The following is a 14,667-nucleotide window of genomic DNA, read 5'->3' as shown; positions in this document are numbered from 1 at the left end:
TCTTCTATAGGCAGTCAAGCAGTCCAAATCCCTTTACGTACTATACTGTATTGTAGCCTTCTCTTACGTTTTTACATACAAACTTCCTTCAGAAACACTTAGTTCTGACAGAAGACTTCTTGCTGTAATCTTGGTCCTTCCCTATAATGGAATCAAAGCTTTGATGCCCTGTTGTTCTGTGGCCTAAGCATGCAGAACTGGAGGACCAGCCCCTGGGGCAAGTGACCTGGGCTGACACAAAATCAAAGAAGGTAAAAATCAACCACTCATTGATACAGTTCTACTTCTGGGACCTGAAATTTATGACTGTCTCAGTTTCAGCTATAAGTGTCCATAAGGCCAAGTCCACAATAGAGTGGGCAGATCCATCAGTCATTTCAGAAATATACATCCCATCAGGTCACATTTTGACTAAGGTGAGTCTTAATTGTCTACTTATCTGTATATCTTTATTAATCCACCTTCCTACCTACCCAACATTCCAAAACTATAGAGAGCACTTGCCAATGCAGCAGGCACATGAAGGGAATATGGTGGGACTACCTAGATCCTCTCATGTTCGTTTTGGCCAGACACTAGGGCATACACTTCCTGAACCAATAGACATGAGTCTCTCATGGACCCTGTATGGCTTCTGCCTTGGATCCAGTCGGGCTGGAGTGGCAATCACCAGCAGGTCTTTCAGAGGAACGTCCTGGCTGGGAGCACTCTGCAAGAGGAGGAGGGAAGACACACCCAGCTGTCTCTTCTCTCCAGAGCTTCGGCTGTGGGAGGACTCCCGGGGCAGGGAGGGGATTTCTGGAAAGGCAAAGTCATTGGCATTATTAATCTGTGCTGCTGGGCTCAGCATAAATTCCTAGTGAAGACTACCACCCACAAAAAAATCCTGGTGAAGGGTCCCCTGGTCTAAAACTGGCTAGATTGATTTTAAATTTCTCTTAGGATCAGTCATTGGTCCTTTCTTCCAAAGAGTGTCTCTTCCCAGTTTATTCATTTAAGGTCAAAACACACCCCTACGTGGTACTCAGCTGAATGGGTCTCATCTGGAAATGTTGGAGAGGATGCTTACACATAACATTAGACATTTATCTTTTTTGTCTTCTCAATGAGACTGTTGTTGCTGTTATTGTAAGAGCCACTGAGTTGGTTCCAACTCACAGAGACTCTGTGTAGGGTTTCCAAGGAGTGGCTGATGGGTTTGAATCACCAACCTTTTGGCTACCAATCCAGTGCTTATCTTATAGCATGCACCAGGACTCCTGAGACTAGAGACTCCCTTTAAGGGTAGCCTGAGGTATCATTGAGGGCAGGGGCTTTGTATACCTCTAAAGCTATGTATGGTCTCCACTAAGATGGGGACTGCGTTCTGTTGGCTACTCTATCCCCTAAACTCTTGCCACATTCTAGTAGTTGCAGGCACTCACGTGACTGGTTATTCAACACCAACTTTGGTTTATAATGAGCTGGGAACCAGGAGAGGTTCCCCCTCAGCTGAAGCTTGGTGAAGAGATGTGACATTAGATGCTGCTTCTTTGTGTCATTCTTTATCAAAGTCCAGTTTGAGTTCATATGCCCCCAGAAACTCTGGGATTTTGTAGGCACAGGAGGTTTCAATATTTTCTTCTGGATGAAGTGCTGGGGTAACTGCTGCTGCTTGTACTGAAAGAAAACCATTCTGTTCATCTCCGGGCTGCTGTACTCAGAACTGGCTCTCAGAGTTAGACTTGGCAGAACCTTGGGGGAGGTTGAAACCTGGGTGGTAGATAATGAAGATGTTAAGGGCTGGGGTCAGCACAACATTAACACAAAGTAGATTCTATCAAGCTGATGATGTCTACTGTAATCCGTGGAACAACCACTAAAAGATGCAAGAAATTATAAGAGGCAATTCTGTCAATGTTAGGTGCCATCAAGTAGATTGCAACATATAGCAACCCTAAGTGACAGAAGAGAACTGCCCCATGATCTTTATGGGAGCAGAACTCACGAGGTCTTTTTCCTACAGAGCCATTGTGTGAGTTCAAACCACCCATCTCTTGGTTGACAGCTCAGTGCTTAACTTTTGTTCTACTAAGACTCCTTTGAAAACAATAGAGAAATTAAAAATGTATATCTATTGTTGTTAAGTACTGCTGAATTGGTTCTAACTCACAGTGAACCTGCTTAGGGTTTCCAAGGAACAGCTGGTGAGTTTAAACCACTGACCTTGTGGTTCAAACTGGCCTTGCAGTGCAGTGCTTATCCTACAGTGCCACACCAGGACTCCATAAATAAATAAATACATTAAATTACCCCCCCCATGAAAAAAAAAAAACAAAACCAAAGAGAAGGGATAGAGGAATAAAAATATTTTAAAACTAGAAAAGATGAATCGAAAACACATTCCAAAATTTCATCCCTAAATACATATCAATCAAATTAATATTACACCAAATTAAAATGGAGTAAACACTACCATTATATGGCAGAGATTGTCATACTGAATTTTTTAACTCTTAAAAAGCAAGACTTGCTTATGTGCTGTCTATAAAAGATGAAGAGAAAAAGGACTGGATGCAGAAGGATTAAAGAGCTCCAGGAGAAGTCCTATAGTTTTGGCTCAGAGCCTTTTTTTTTGCAGCCTTTTCTGTACACTTCTGAGTCCCAGAATCCAAACCCAACCCACTGTCATCGTATTGACTCTGACTCATAGTGATACTAGATAGAGATTCTGAAACTGCAAATCTTTACAGAAGCAGAGAGCCTTATCTTTCTTCTGCAGAGTATTTGGTGGGTTTGAACTGCCAACCTTGTGATTAGCAGTCCAATGCCTAACACACAGCACCACCAGAGTTTCTTTCCTGAGCCTTTGAGTCAGTTCTGACTATGCATAGCGGCCCTGTATAGGGTTCTGGAGGAGCAACTAATGAGTTTGAACTGCTGACTTTGTGGTTCAAACTGGGAAATAGACAAATACAGTTATAGTTGGAGACTTCTACAGTCCTCTGTCAGTAAATAATAGAACTGTTGTTAAGTGCCATCAAGTTGGTTCTGACTCATAGCGACCTTGTATAGGGTTTCCAAGGAGCAACTGGTGGGTTTGAACCACCAACCTTGGAGTTAGCGTTAGCAGTCCAGTGCTTATCCTACAGCACCACACCAGGACTCCACAGAAAATTAACAAGGTCTAGAAGAACTAAACAATATCATTTGCCAACTAGATCTAATCGACAAGAATAGAATCCACCACTCCAAAACAGAAAATAATTTTTTCAAGTGTATATATCTTGGATTTAAAACAAACCTTAGCAAATTTAGACAATTAAAATCATACCCAGTGTGCTCTGTGCCCATAATAGAATTAAACTAGAAATAAGTAACAGAAAAATAGCAGGAAAATCTCCAAACACCTAGAAATTAGATAAGATACTTCTAAATAATCTACTTCTTTCAACATTAGAAAATTAATCAATAATATAATGCAACTGATAAAACCCAATACCCCTTAATGATGAAAAAACTCAACAAGCTAGGAAAAGAAGGGAAATCCCTCAATCAGATAGATAAAGGGCATTTCTGAAAAACCCACAGGTAACATCATACTTGATGGAGAATCAGAGTTTTTTTTTTCCCTCTTAAGATTAAGAGCAATACTATACTAACTGTAGGAGCAATTAGACAAGAAAAAAAAATAAAAGGTGTTCAAATTGGAAAGAAAGAAACAAAACGATCCCTGTTTTCAGATGACCCAATCCTATATATGGTGGTGGTGGTGGTTATGTGCCATGGAGTCGGAACCAACTTATAATGACCTTATACAGGGTTTCCGAGGGTGTAAATCTTTATGGGAGCAGAAAGCCTCATCTTTCTCCCGCGGAACAGCTGGTAGTTTTGAACTGCTGACCTTGTGTTTGGCAGCCCGATTCGTAACCACTACGCTACCAGAGCTCTCTAATCCTATATATAGAAGACTTCAATGAATCCATAAGAAAACTCCTAGAGATAATAAGCGAATGCAGCAAAATGGCAAGACACAAAACTCAGTCAGGTGTTTGTACAACAGTAATGCACAATTTGAAAAGAAAATTTAGGAAACAATTCCATTTACAATGGTATTTCAATTACCTAGGAATAAATTTAACCAAGAAAGTGAAAGAGTTGTGCACTGAAAACTACAAAACAATCATTAAAAGAAAGTAAAGAAGACCTAAATAAATGGATGAACAATCTATGCCAAAAATCAGAAGACTGTTAAGAAGTCAGTACCATCTGAAGCAACCTATAAATCCATTGCAATGCTTAACAAAATTCCAATAGCCTTCTTTATAGAAATAGAAAAGCCAATCCTCAAATTTATAAAGAACTGCAAGGGGCCCAAAATAGCCAATGTAGTCTTGGGAAGAAAACAAAAACAAAACAAAACAGAAGAAGGACTCACATTTCCTGATTGTGAAATAGATTATAAAATTACAGTAATCAAAACAGCCTGGTACTAATATAAGGATAGACCAATGAGAGTTCAGAAATAAACCTGTACATCTATAGTCAAAGGATTTTCAAGATGTGCTAAGTCCACCCAGCCAGCAAATAATAGTTTAATAGATAGTGCAACTGGATTTTCACAACCAAGAGAATGAACTTGGACTCATACTTCACACCATATGTGAAACCACTAATGAACTTTGGTCTCTATATAGTTTTATATATAGATATATAAATATTCAAGATATTTTATGTAAGTGAGGTCATACAATATTGTCCATTTGTGACTGACTTATTTCACTCAAAATAATGTTTTCCAGTTCATTCGCATTGTAGCATGTGTTAGAACTTCATTTCTCTTCATGGCTGGGTGATGTTTCATGTATATATGTACCACATTTTGTTTATCCATTCATCTGAAGATGGGAAAAAATATGTTTCCACAAAGACATATTTTGATATTTTAAATGCAGTGGTTAAGTGCCATCGAGTCAGTTCCGACTCATAGCAACCCTGTATAGAGTTTCCAAGGAGCAGCTGGTGAGTTTGAACTGCTGACCTTGCAGTTCAAACTGATCTTGCAGTCCAGTCCTTATACTACAGCGCCATACCAGGACTCCACATATTTTAAATACATGCATTAAAAAACCCTGCTGTACAAACAAACATACAAACACAAAAATATACATTAAACACATTAAAACAAGTGCTTGTGGGGTGAGTGGATAGGAGAATGAGAGGTAAGTAGAGGGACAAAAGGTAAAAGTAAGTAAATAAGACATGCAAAGGCCTTGGGTGAATCAACTATAATACAGTATAAGGGTTGATTAAATCAACCTTCTGTATCCTAAATCCAAAAACTAATGAAATGTTGTCACCTTGTTCTTCTGAAAAAATCTCTTCAGAGTCAATTAGTACTGCTTTTCTTATCTTGGGTTAATGAGAAAATAATAAAAGTCATCATAAGAAGTAGTAATAATATTAAGATCATCCCACTTCCTGAGTACTATATACCAGACACCATTCGAAAGCACGTTCATGGATCTACTCAGTCGTGGATACCAAAAAAACAAAAAAACAAAAACTAAAAAACTAAAAAACCCACTGCCACCAATTCTGACTGACATTCTGACTCATAATGACCATATATATGAGACAGAATAGAACTGCCCCATAGGTTTTTCCAATTGTAAATCTCTATAGAAGCTAACTGCCAATTTTTTCTGCCAAGGATGGACTGGTGGGTTTGAACTGCCAACCTATGAAAACAAGTGGAATGTTCCACCACTGGCACCATCAAGGTTCCTCTTACTGAAATCCTATTTTTCAAATGGGGAAACAGAGGTTTAAGGTGATTAGAGGATTATGAAATCAAATGTCTTTCTTGCTGTGGGCTATAGTTAAATTTGAGGGGAAACACTCTGGATTGGGTGCCTTTGGACTACACCAAGATCCTAAAATGCTCAAGATTTTCCTGTCGTTACAGTAGAAGCATCACATGGCCACTGAGGACCTAAGTGTGATGAATATAAAAGAAGCTGAGCTGTAGCAGTCATGAGTGTACCATATTCACGCGGTACCTCAATTTCTTACAAAAACATAAAGGAAATCAACTGCAATATTCATTTCATATATTTGTTTGAATTTTATTGGTGCTATTTGTTTTCAACTTGTAAGCTTGTTTGGGCTTGTAATTGCCTAAGAACTACAAGCATAAATACTTTATATTTGGTTTTAGTGATACAGCTATAAAATATTTTTATATGCATTTGGAAAATATACATATATTTAGATATTTGTGAAACACATAATTTTCTTTTTTTAGAAAAACATATTGCAATGTATTTATATACATTCATGAGATATATTTTATATATTTGAGGGAAAGTCAAAAGTTGTTGTTGTTGTTGTTGTTAAGTACCGTGGAGTTGGTTCCGACTCATAGTGACCCTGCATAGGGTTTCCGAGGCTGTAAATCATTACGGGAGCAGAACGCCTCATCTTTCTCTGGTACAAAATCATAGAAACCAGAGTCGGCAAGATGGCAGACTAGGCAGTACCATTATAACAAAGATACGGAAAACTAAATGAAACAGATGCAGGTGACAGTCCCGGATCCCTGAACTTTAGATGAAGGGATAGAAAAGGGAACTGAATACTTACTAGGAGAAGAAGCTGAACAGATGCAGCATAAAAAAGAGGAAGACTGGTAACCTGGCCGTCTGGCCAGACACAGCACAGCCATATTACACTTCTGTGAGCACTTTCAGAGACAAGACAGCGTATTGTTATTGCAGAAACATACCAGTGACTCTTGGAGAGAAAGGGGCAATTTTTTTTTCTTGTTCCCCATACTCTTCTCTGGATCTGGCACTTGCCCTGTTTTTTCACTTTCATTGTTTTTGTTTGTTTATTTTTTTCTTCTCCTTCTTCCTCTTTTTTAACTTCCCTTATTCTTCATCCATTTTATCGCCACTTTCATTTTTTTTTCTTGTTTTCTGCTTCTCTCTCACAATCATTGCTTCTTCTCTTTTTTCCTTTTCTTTATTTCTCTTGATTTTTCTTTACTATTCTTTTTTTCACCTTTACTATTATTCTCTTGTCTCTTTCTCCTTTACTCATCCTTCTCCCTAATTTATTTAGCTCTTTTTCTTCTGTGTTTTTTTCTCTCCCTCTTTTCTCTTTTTTTTTTGGCTTTTTATTCTTTTTCTAGCTGCTGCCTGCCTTTTTCATTTTTTACTTGACTATTTTATTTTTTCACTGTTGTTTGCTTATTTATATTTTATTGTTTTCCTTCTCTCCTGTGGGTGTTTTTTTCTTCTTACTTCATTCGACAAGGAACAGCAACTGTGCCCATACAGCTCAGCCACTACCATACCCTCTACAACCCAACCCACTGGGCAAGAGTCAATACCAACTGCTATATACCTGATCAACAACAACGATCAACATCAGCCAAACTCATCCTAAAGACAAGCTGCACTAACAGTGAACAGAGAATGGTGCACATGCTTCCATCCCCTAATCACACACACAAGGAGGCAGCTGGTGAGTGTCTATAAAACATATCAACATACAATCATCAATTAAATGCAAATACAACACCACCACAATGTCTTGGAAGCAACATTAGAATTAGTGTATTAGAAAAACAATCAACGTAATCTACAACATAAATTAAAGGAAAAGAACCACATGATCATATCAATTGATGCAGAAAAGGCATTTGACAAGATCCAATATCCATTCCTAACAAAAACACTCAAAATAATAGGAACAGAAGGGAAATTCCTCAACATAATTAAGGGTATCCTGGTGTGAGGCTATAGGATGAGCACTGGACTGCTAACTGCAAGGTTGGTGGCTCAAGCCCACCAGCCACTTCTCAGAAACCCTACACAGTGTCACTGAGTTGGAATTGACTCGATGGCACTTAACAACAACAACACACAAATCCAGCAGTCAACATTACTGTCAATGGAGAGAAACTGAAAGCATCCCTTTATGAACAGGAACTAGGAACTAGTCAAAGATACCTCTTATCACCACTCATATTCATATTGTGCTGGAAGTCCTAGCCAGTGCTAGAAAGAAAGAAAGGGAAATTCAAGGCATCCAAATTGGCAAAACTCTCTCTTTTTGCAGATGATATGACTCTATACATAGAAAATTCCAAAGACTCGGCAAGAAAAATCACTGGAACTCATTGAAAGATGCAGCAAAGTATCAGGGAACAAGATCAATACACAAAAAGCAGCTGAATTCCTGATAAAGACAGTTCTGAAAAGGAAATCAGGAAAACAATACCATTTACAACAGCCTCCCAAAAGATGAAGTACTTAGGGAAAAAAAAAAAAAATTTAGCCAGAGAAACAAAAGACCTGCATAAAGAAAACTACAAAGCACTACTTTAAGAAAACAAGAGAGACTTACAAAAATGGAAGAACATGCCATGTTCATGGATAAGAAGACTTAACGTTGTGAAACTGCCAACACTACCCAAAGCAATCTCTGGATATAATGCCATCCCAATCCAGATTCCTGTGTCATTCTTTAAAGAGATGAAAAAACTGATCACTAATTTTATACATAAAGGAAAGAGAGCTCAGATAAACAAAGCATTACTTTAGAAGAAGAACCAAGTTGGAGGCCTCTCATTTCCTGACCTCAAAATCTACTACATAGCCGCAGTGGTCAAAACAGCCTGGTACTGGTATAATGATAGAAACATAGACTGAGGGAACAGAATTGAGAACTCAGAAGTAAATCCATCCACATATAGTCAGCTATTGTTTGACAAAGGGCCAAAATACATTAAATGGAGAAGAAATAGTCTCTTCAACAAATGGTGCTGGAAAAACTGGAAATCCATTTACAGAAAAATGAAATAAGACTAATATTCCAAACCATATACAAAAATAAGCTCAACATATATCAAAGACCTAAATGTGAAACCTAGAACTATAGAGATCATCAATTATTAATCTTAGGAGCTCTTAAACATGGCATAAATTCACTGTAGAACATAATTAAAAGCATACAAACAATAGAAGACAAGATAGATGACTGAGTTCTACTAAAAATTAGATACTTATGTGCATCAAAAGATTTTGCCAAAAGAGAACCCACAGATTGGAAAAAAATATTTTTTTGCTATGACATATCAAACAAGGGACTTATCTCCAAAATTTACAGAAAACTACAATATCTCTACAAGAAAAAGACAAACAATCCAATTTAAAAAAAGAAATGGACAGAGGACATGAACAGACGCTTCACCAAAGAAGACATTCAAGGAGCCAACAAACATTTGAAGAAATGTTTGTGATTATTAACCATTAGAGAGATGCAAACCAAACAATGGATATCATCTCACCCCAGCATTAATAGCAAGGTTTAAAAAAAAAAAATTTTTTTTTTTTTTCAGAAGACAACCCTTGCTGGTGAGGTTGTGGAAAGACTGGGACCCTCTAACACTGCTGGTGAGAATGGTGAAAGCACTGTGGAAAACGGTATGGCGCATTCTGAAAAAGTTGGAAATGGAAATATTGTATGACCCAACAATCCCTCTACTTGTTATATAACTCCCCAGGAAATAAGAGCCATGACTTGAGTAGATATATGCACACTGATGTTTGTCATAGCGCTATTCACCAGTTTCCCTCTCATGCTGTCCCTGCTCAGCCTCTCCTCCCAGCAAGCACTCCATTCACCTCGCTAACCTTTCTTCTCAAGTTCAGGGTGCCAGAATTTTCATCTGTGCATGTTTTATTTTGTCTCTCATATCTTTGTTGTAGAAGGGTCTGCCCAGTCTGCCATCTTGCCAGAAATCAGGTCTTTGCACTTCTGAAGACTGTGTGTTCCCACTTTTCTAAACCTTCCCTGAATCTGTGCTCTTTGATTTCCACCACATCAAAATGACAGCTTTGGTATCCTTGAGGAACTCAAATCATATTCCTTTTAAATGTTCTTTGAGTTTGGGAACAAAAAGAAGTCTGACAGGGCAAGATCATGGCTGTAGGGTAGATAGGGTAAGGTTTCCCTTGTTACCTTGGAAGAATGAGCTGGTGATGGGGGAAATTTTCTCAATATAACTTTCCTGGCCTTTTCCTCACCAATGCAATTTTCAATTTTCTTAAAACTTTTTCATAATAAGCCTGTTTATCCTGTGTCCTTTGAAAAAACTGATCAAAATTACTCCTTGGATATCCCAAAAAAAGTCATCATAAACTTCTAAGCTGATATATCTGCCTTGAATTTAACTGATCCAGCAGGTTCCCATGGAAGCCCCTGTTTTGATTCGACCTTTTTTTAAAGGTACCCTAAGAAGACTAGGCGTCTTGGTGTGGGGCTGTAGGATAAGCACTGAACTGCTCACTTCAAGGTTGATGATTTAAACCCATTATCCACTCCTTGGAAAACCTATACAGATTTGATGAGTCAGAATTGACTTAATGGCACTTAACAACACAAAAAAGACTAAGACTAAGACAAGTGTAGTACTGAGAAACCTTGTTTGCACCCATCCATGATCACAGAAACGTTTAAACATGTTTCTTTGGAATAAATCCATGCATGTGTGAATCGGCACCCTCATTTTTTGTTGTTAAGTTAGTTTTGACTCATAGTGACCCTGTATAGGGTTTCTGAGGCTTTTAGATCAAATCTTTGCAGGAGCAACAACAAAAATCCTCCCAGGCTCATACTCTTAGAATAAGATGTGCCATTCCAACACTAAGTATTCAGAAGTAGGGAAACAGCCCAAGCAAGGAAGGGTACGTGGTGAATGGGAGATGGGCCCAGAATGCAAGACTCCTGCCACTTGTGTCAGAGTCTGGCCAGCAGGGAGGGGGGACTGCTGTACTCACCACAGTGCCAGTGAATATGTTCATTACAGAGGCGGACTTGGTCCCCTGCATCCTGGAGTTGGCTTTACTGAACTCCAGCCTAGAGCCACTGAGGCATGAAGTCCTTAGGTCGGGTACAGACCTGTACTGCCTTGCAGATGAACGCCGGGGGAGAGCAGGACCAGCCTCTGTCTTTGGGGCCTCCTGGCCAAGATTGCAGTCTGTCTCATTTTTCTTTACTTCGCTGACATTCAAAAGTGAGTCAGGTGTGCAAGACACTGCTGTCAATGGCAGGGGGTGCTGGGAAGGAGGAAACCAAACACAGTTCTTGGGAACCCAGCTCTGTTCACTTCCGGATTCACCAGCACCCATGAGTAGGTGCTAAGGAGATGAGGAGAAGGGAAGCATTCAGTACCAATGTCTCTTTAATTCAGTACCAGTACTCAGGGTTCAAATTTGAGGTTTTGGAACCCCTTAAGGACTTTAGAGGGGTCTGTAGGCCACTTGAAACTGCAGTTTTAAAATTGTGTGTTTGTGTACTTTATGGTTCCATAGTTTTTATCAGATTGTCACAGGGTCTATGACCCTAACAAGGTTTAAATAAACTACTCTAATTCCATCCCTTCATGATGACTCTTTGTGAAAAAGGAGATAGATTGAAAAGTCAGCTGAATCTGTCCACTGAGCTAGAAAAGAGACCTAGACAGAATTGGGGGAAACCAAAGACTTATCTCATGAAGGTAAGTTACTCTCTCAGACAACTAGAAGCTGACTGCAACCTGGAAGCTGGTCTGCACTTGGACCAGGTAGGTCAGTTACCCCCAGATAAAGTTCTGAGAATCCCACCTCCCAGACACTCTTGCATCTGGTCTGCTCTCTCAGCTGTGCCCCAGCCTGGTGGCGGGGGGAGGGGAGCCGTCCAACCCAAGTCAGAGGCTGGGATCATGAATCCGTACAGTCCTGAAGTCCACTCCCTAAACAGGAAGCATGCTCAGCCTCCCTGAATGGCCCTGCTGTTTCTACATAGATTGGAGGAGGCAAGAAGGACTGATCAGGGCAGAGTCCTCTACTGTCTGCAAGGAAGGGTCCTCCGATAGGCACGGGGCACTGTGTACCCACCAGGCACCCCCTCCTGTTGAACAGCCCTCTGTGCAGCCCCACTCTGACAATGTGTCTGTGCCCTCAGCGGTGGCCTCCTTGGCACCCCCCCACGAACTGGTCCCAGCCGAGGAAGGGTACTGGGGATGCCTGCCCTCCTATCCAGGTTTACTTGTTTGGAGGCATGAGTGGTGGCCTCAGGCTGCTGATGTGGTTTCTGCTGCAAGTTCCCCACGTGCTTGCTCCGTGCTTGCTCTCCTGTTGACTCCCCCTGCATCTCTGTTTTCTTCTCTTTTGTTCGGAAGGCTCTTTTCTCTTGTTTTAGCCTCAGCTGCTGGATCAGCTGCCTGCCCAATGAGGAATAAGGGCGTGTCATATGAGTTAGGAAAGGGCTATGAAGTCAGGGATTCTCCCTGAAGGATGGACAAGATGGAGCAGAGAAATGGGAAGGAAGAGGCTCCCAAGTGCTCTGCACTCCCTCTCCCAGTGTGTCCATCAGGCACCCCAGATTGAAGGACAAAGATTAGGGAGTAAAGAACCAGTCTTCCAGCCATGCCGTTCCCAGTCTGGGGAAAAGCATCAAAGGAGAGCTGAAGAGTAAGAAGGCTATACACCCCTCTACCACACTACCAGTTTTCTGCCCATTTCCCTATAGGCCAATTCCCATACATGTCAAATGTAAGGATGAGGACCAGGTAGGAAGCTAAAGACAGAACTCCAAGGGTAGGTACTTCAGTGTTGGACCACTTCACAATGCTGTGCCTCTCTGGTTAATGGACTCTGGGAATGAACAAAGGTAGTATGGTGTAGTGGGAATAGCACAGTCTTGTGAGTCAAAAGACTTCTTGATGGTACATGGAGGGGATTGCAACCATTGTAATGAAACAAAGTATATGATTTGTTGAATGTAAAACTGATGAACTGCTCTGTAAACCTTCACTCAATTCACAATAAAAAGTTTAAGAAAAAATCAAAACTAGAGGTTCTAGTACCTATTTTGTCATTATCTTGTTGTCTGATCCCTTCTCTTCTCAGACTTTCCCTTTCATAAAATGAAGGGGTGGGTAGGGACTGAACTGGAAGTCAAAAGACCCCTTTCATCTCTTAGATGAATCTATGAGGTAGCTTTGAGTGGTAGGGTGATGGTGTCTTCACTCTGCCTGTCTCAAGGATGAGTTTCTAGAAACAACCACTCATCTACGTCACAACATCCCACACCAGGGAATCTTACAGAACCTGATTATTGTGAAACCAGAGTAAATGCTCCTCTGGCAACTTCATAGTTGGGGACTAAAGCTCAGAGACCTTCCTTCCTCTCCCTGTCATCCCAGGCCCATCAGGTCAATCCCCATGGACACCCTTCCTACCGGGTATACAGCTCTCGAGCTCTGGAAGCAACAGTATTCTGGAAGATGGAGTTGTTGTCCTGGAAGAACTTCTCATACTTTTCTGAATTCAGACTGGGATAAACCAGCCGGAATCCTCCATGGTTTTCCTTCTCATATTTCTCAGTTCTCTGTAACCACACAGCCTGGAAACCCTTGACTTCTTCAAGCCTGTTGGGCAATAGAACACAGGGCTGCAATTCATTTTCTTAGGATAAAGCATGGGGGATTATGGAATTTAGGAAGAACATGTCCAAACTAGAGGTGATCTAGGGTAAGGTGGAGGCCTTGCGCATAATGGAGATCAATCATTATTTGTTAAATAAATGCATGAATGTTTTCCTCAAAGGAGAGTTTAGCTCTCTTGAGATAGCCATTGTCATAGTGCACTAAGAATTGGTTAGAAGAGTCTTTCTTCCTGGCAGACCGGCGTACCTCTGCGTACCTGTCAGTGAAACTAGGCTTGCGTTGTTTCTCATCTTTCTCCCACGGAACAGCTCATAGTTTCGAACTGCTGACCTTGAGGTTAGCAGCCCGATTGTAACCACTTACAAGTGAGAGACCTCGATGCCTTTGAGCCAAGGCTTACTGGTGGATTAGAGTGTCTCTAGGCACTTATCAGTAGAGCTATGGTGGTGGTGGTGGTGGTGATGATGTGCTGCAGAATCCGTTTTGACTCATAGCAACCATGGATGGGGTTTCCGAGGCTGTAAATATTTATGGGAGCAGAAAGACTCATCTTTCTCCCATAGAGTGGCTGGTAGATTCAAACTGCTGACCTTGTGGTTAGCTGCCCAATGAGTAACTACTATGCTACCAGGGCTTCCCATCAATAGAGCAATAGAACTTTGGAACACTTGCCTGAGCCCAGCAGAAGCCAGGCCAGCCCAAGAAGCCCAAGGGGCCAATAGGCCAAGGAACCAGAAAGCAGAAACTGAAGAGACAAGGACCTTCCCCCAGAGCCAACAGAGCAAGAAAGTCTCCCCGTAGAACTGGGGTTGATGTTGTTGTTAAGTACCGTGGAGTAGGTTCTGACTCATAGTGATCCTGCACAGGGTTTCCGAGGCTGTAAATCTTTACCGGGAGCAGAATGCCTCATCTTTCTCCCGTGGAACAGCTGGTAGTTTCAACCTGCTGACCTTGAGGTTAGCAGCCCGATCGTAACCACTTACAATTAAGTCACTTTCAGCTAACCAAATTCTCTCCTGTTATAAATAAAACCCATTTCCTTCATGATTTAATTCTGATAAGGCTAATACTGTCACTTTCCCATTCACAATCCTGATTACCTTTTTCTGGAGAATGGCAGCTTGTCTTTTTGCTAAATTTGAGGGTCTCTTGAAGGAGCTTGTGGGAGAAAGAGGTGGCAGCCTGCT

The 14,667-nt window shown here is 40.8% G+C and overlaps 1 protein-coding gene across 1 annotated transcript in view; it reads right to left on the bottom strand.

Annotated features, from left to right (window-relative positions):
• Positions 1-543: 543 nt before the first annotated feature.
• TTLL6 (tubulin tyrosine ligase-like family, member 6) overlaps positions 544-14,667 on the bottom strand; it is a 35,889-nt gene continuing 21,765 nt past the window's right edge. Inside the window, 6 exon segments of the mRNA XM_006878328.1 lie at positions 544-637; positions 639-798; positions 1,425-1,782; positions 10,818-11,108; positions 12,079-12,253; positions 13,274-13,462. Coding sequence (XP_006878390.1) covers positions 544-637; positions 639-798; positions 1,425-1,782; positions 10,818-11,108; positions 12,079-12,253; positions 13,274-13,462 — 1,267 coding nt within the window.

Source organism: Chrysochloris asiatica, unplaced genomic scaffold (genome assembly GCF_000296735.1).
Source record: "Chrysochloris asiatica unplaced genomic scaffold, ChrAsi1.0 scaffold00007, whole genome shotgun sequence".
Taxonomy (NCBI): Eukaryota; Metazoa; Chordata; class Mammalia; order Afrosoricida; family Chrysochloridae; genus Chrysochloris; species Chrysochloris asiatica.
Note: the sequence above shows the minus strand (reverse complement) of the source record. Positions and strands in the feature narration are given on the sequence as shown.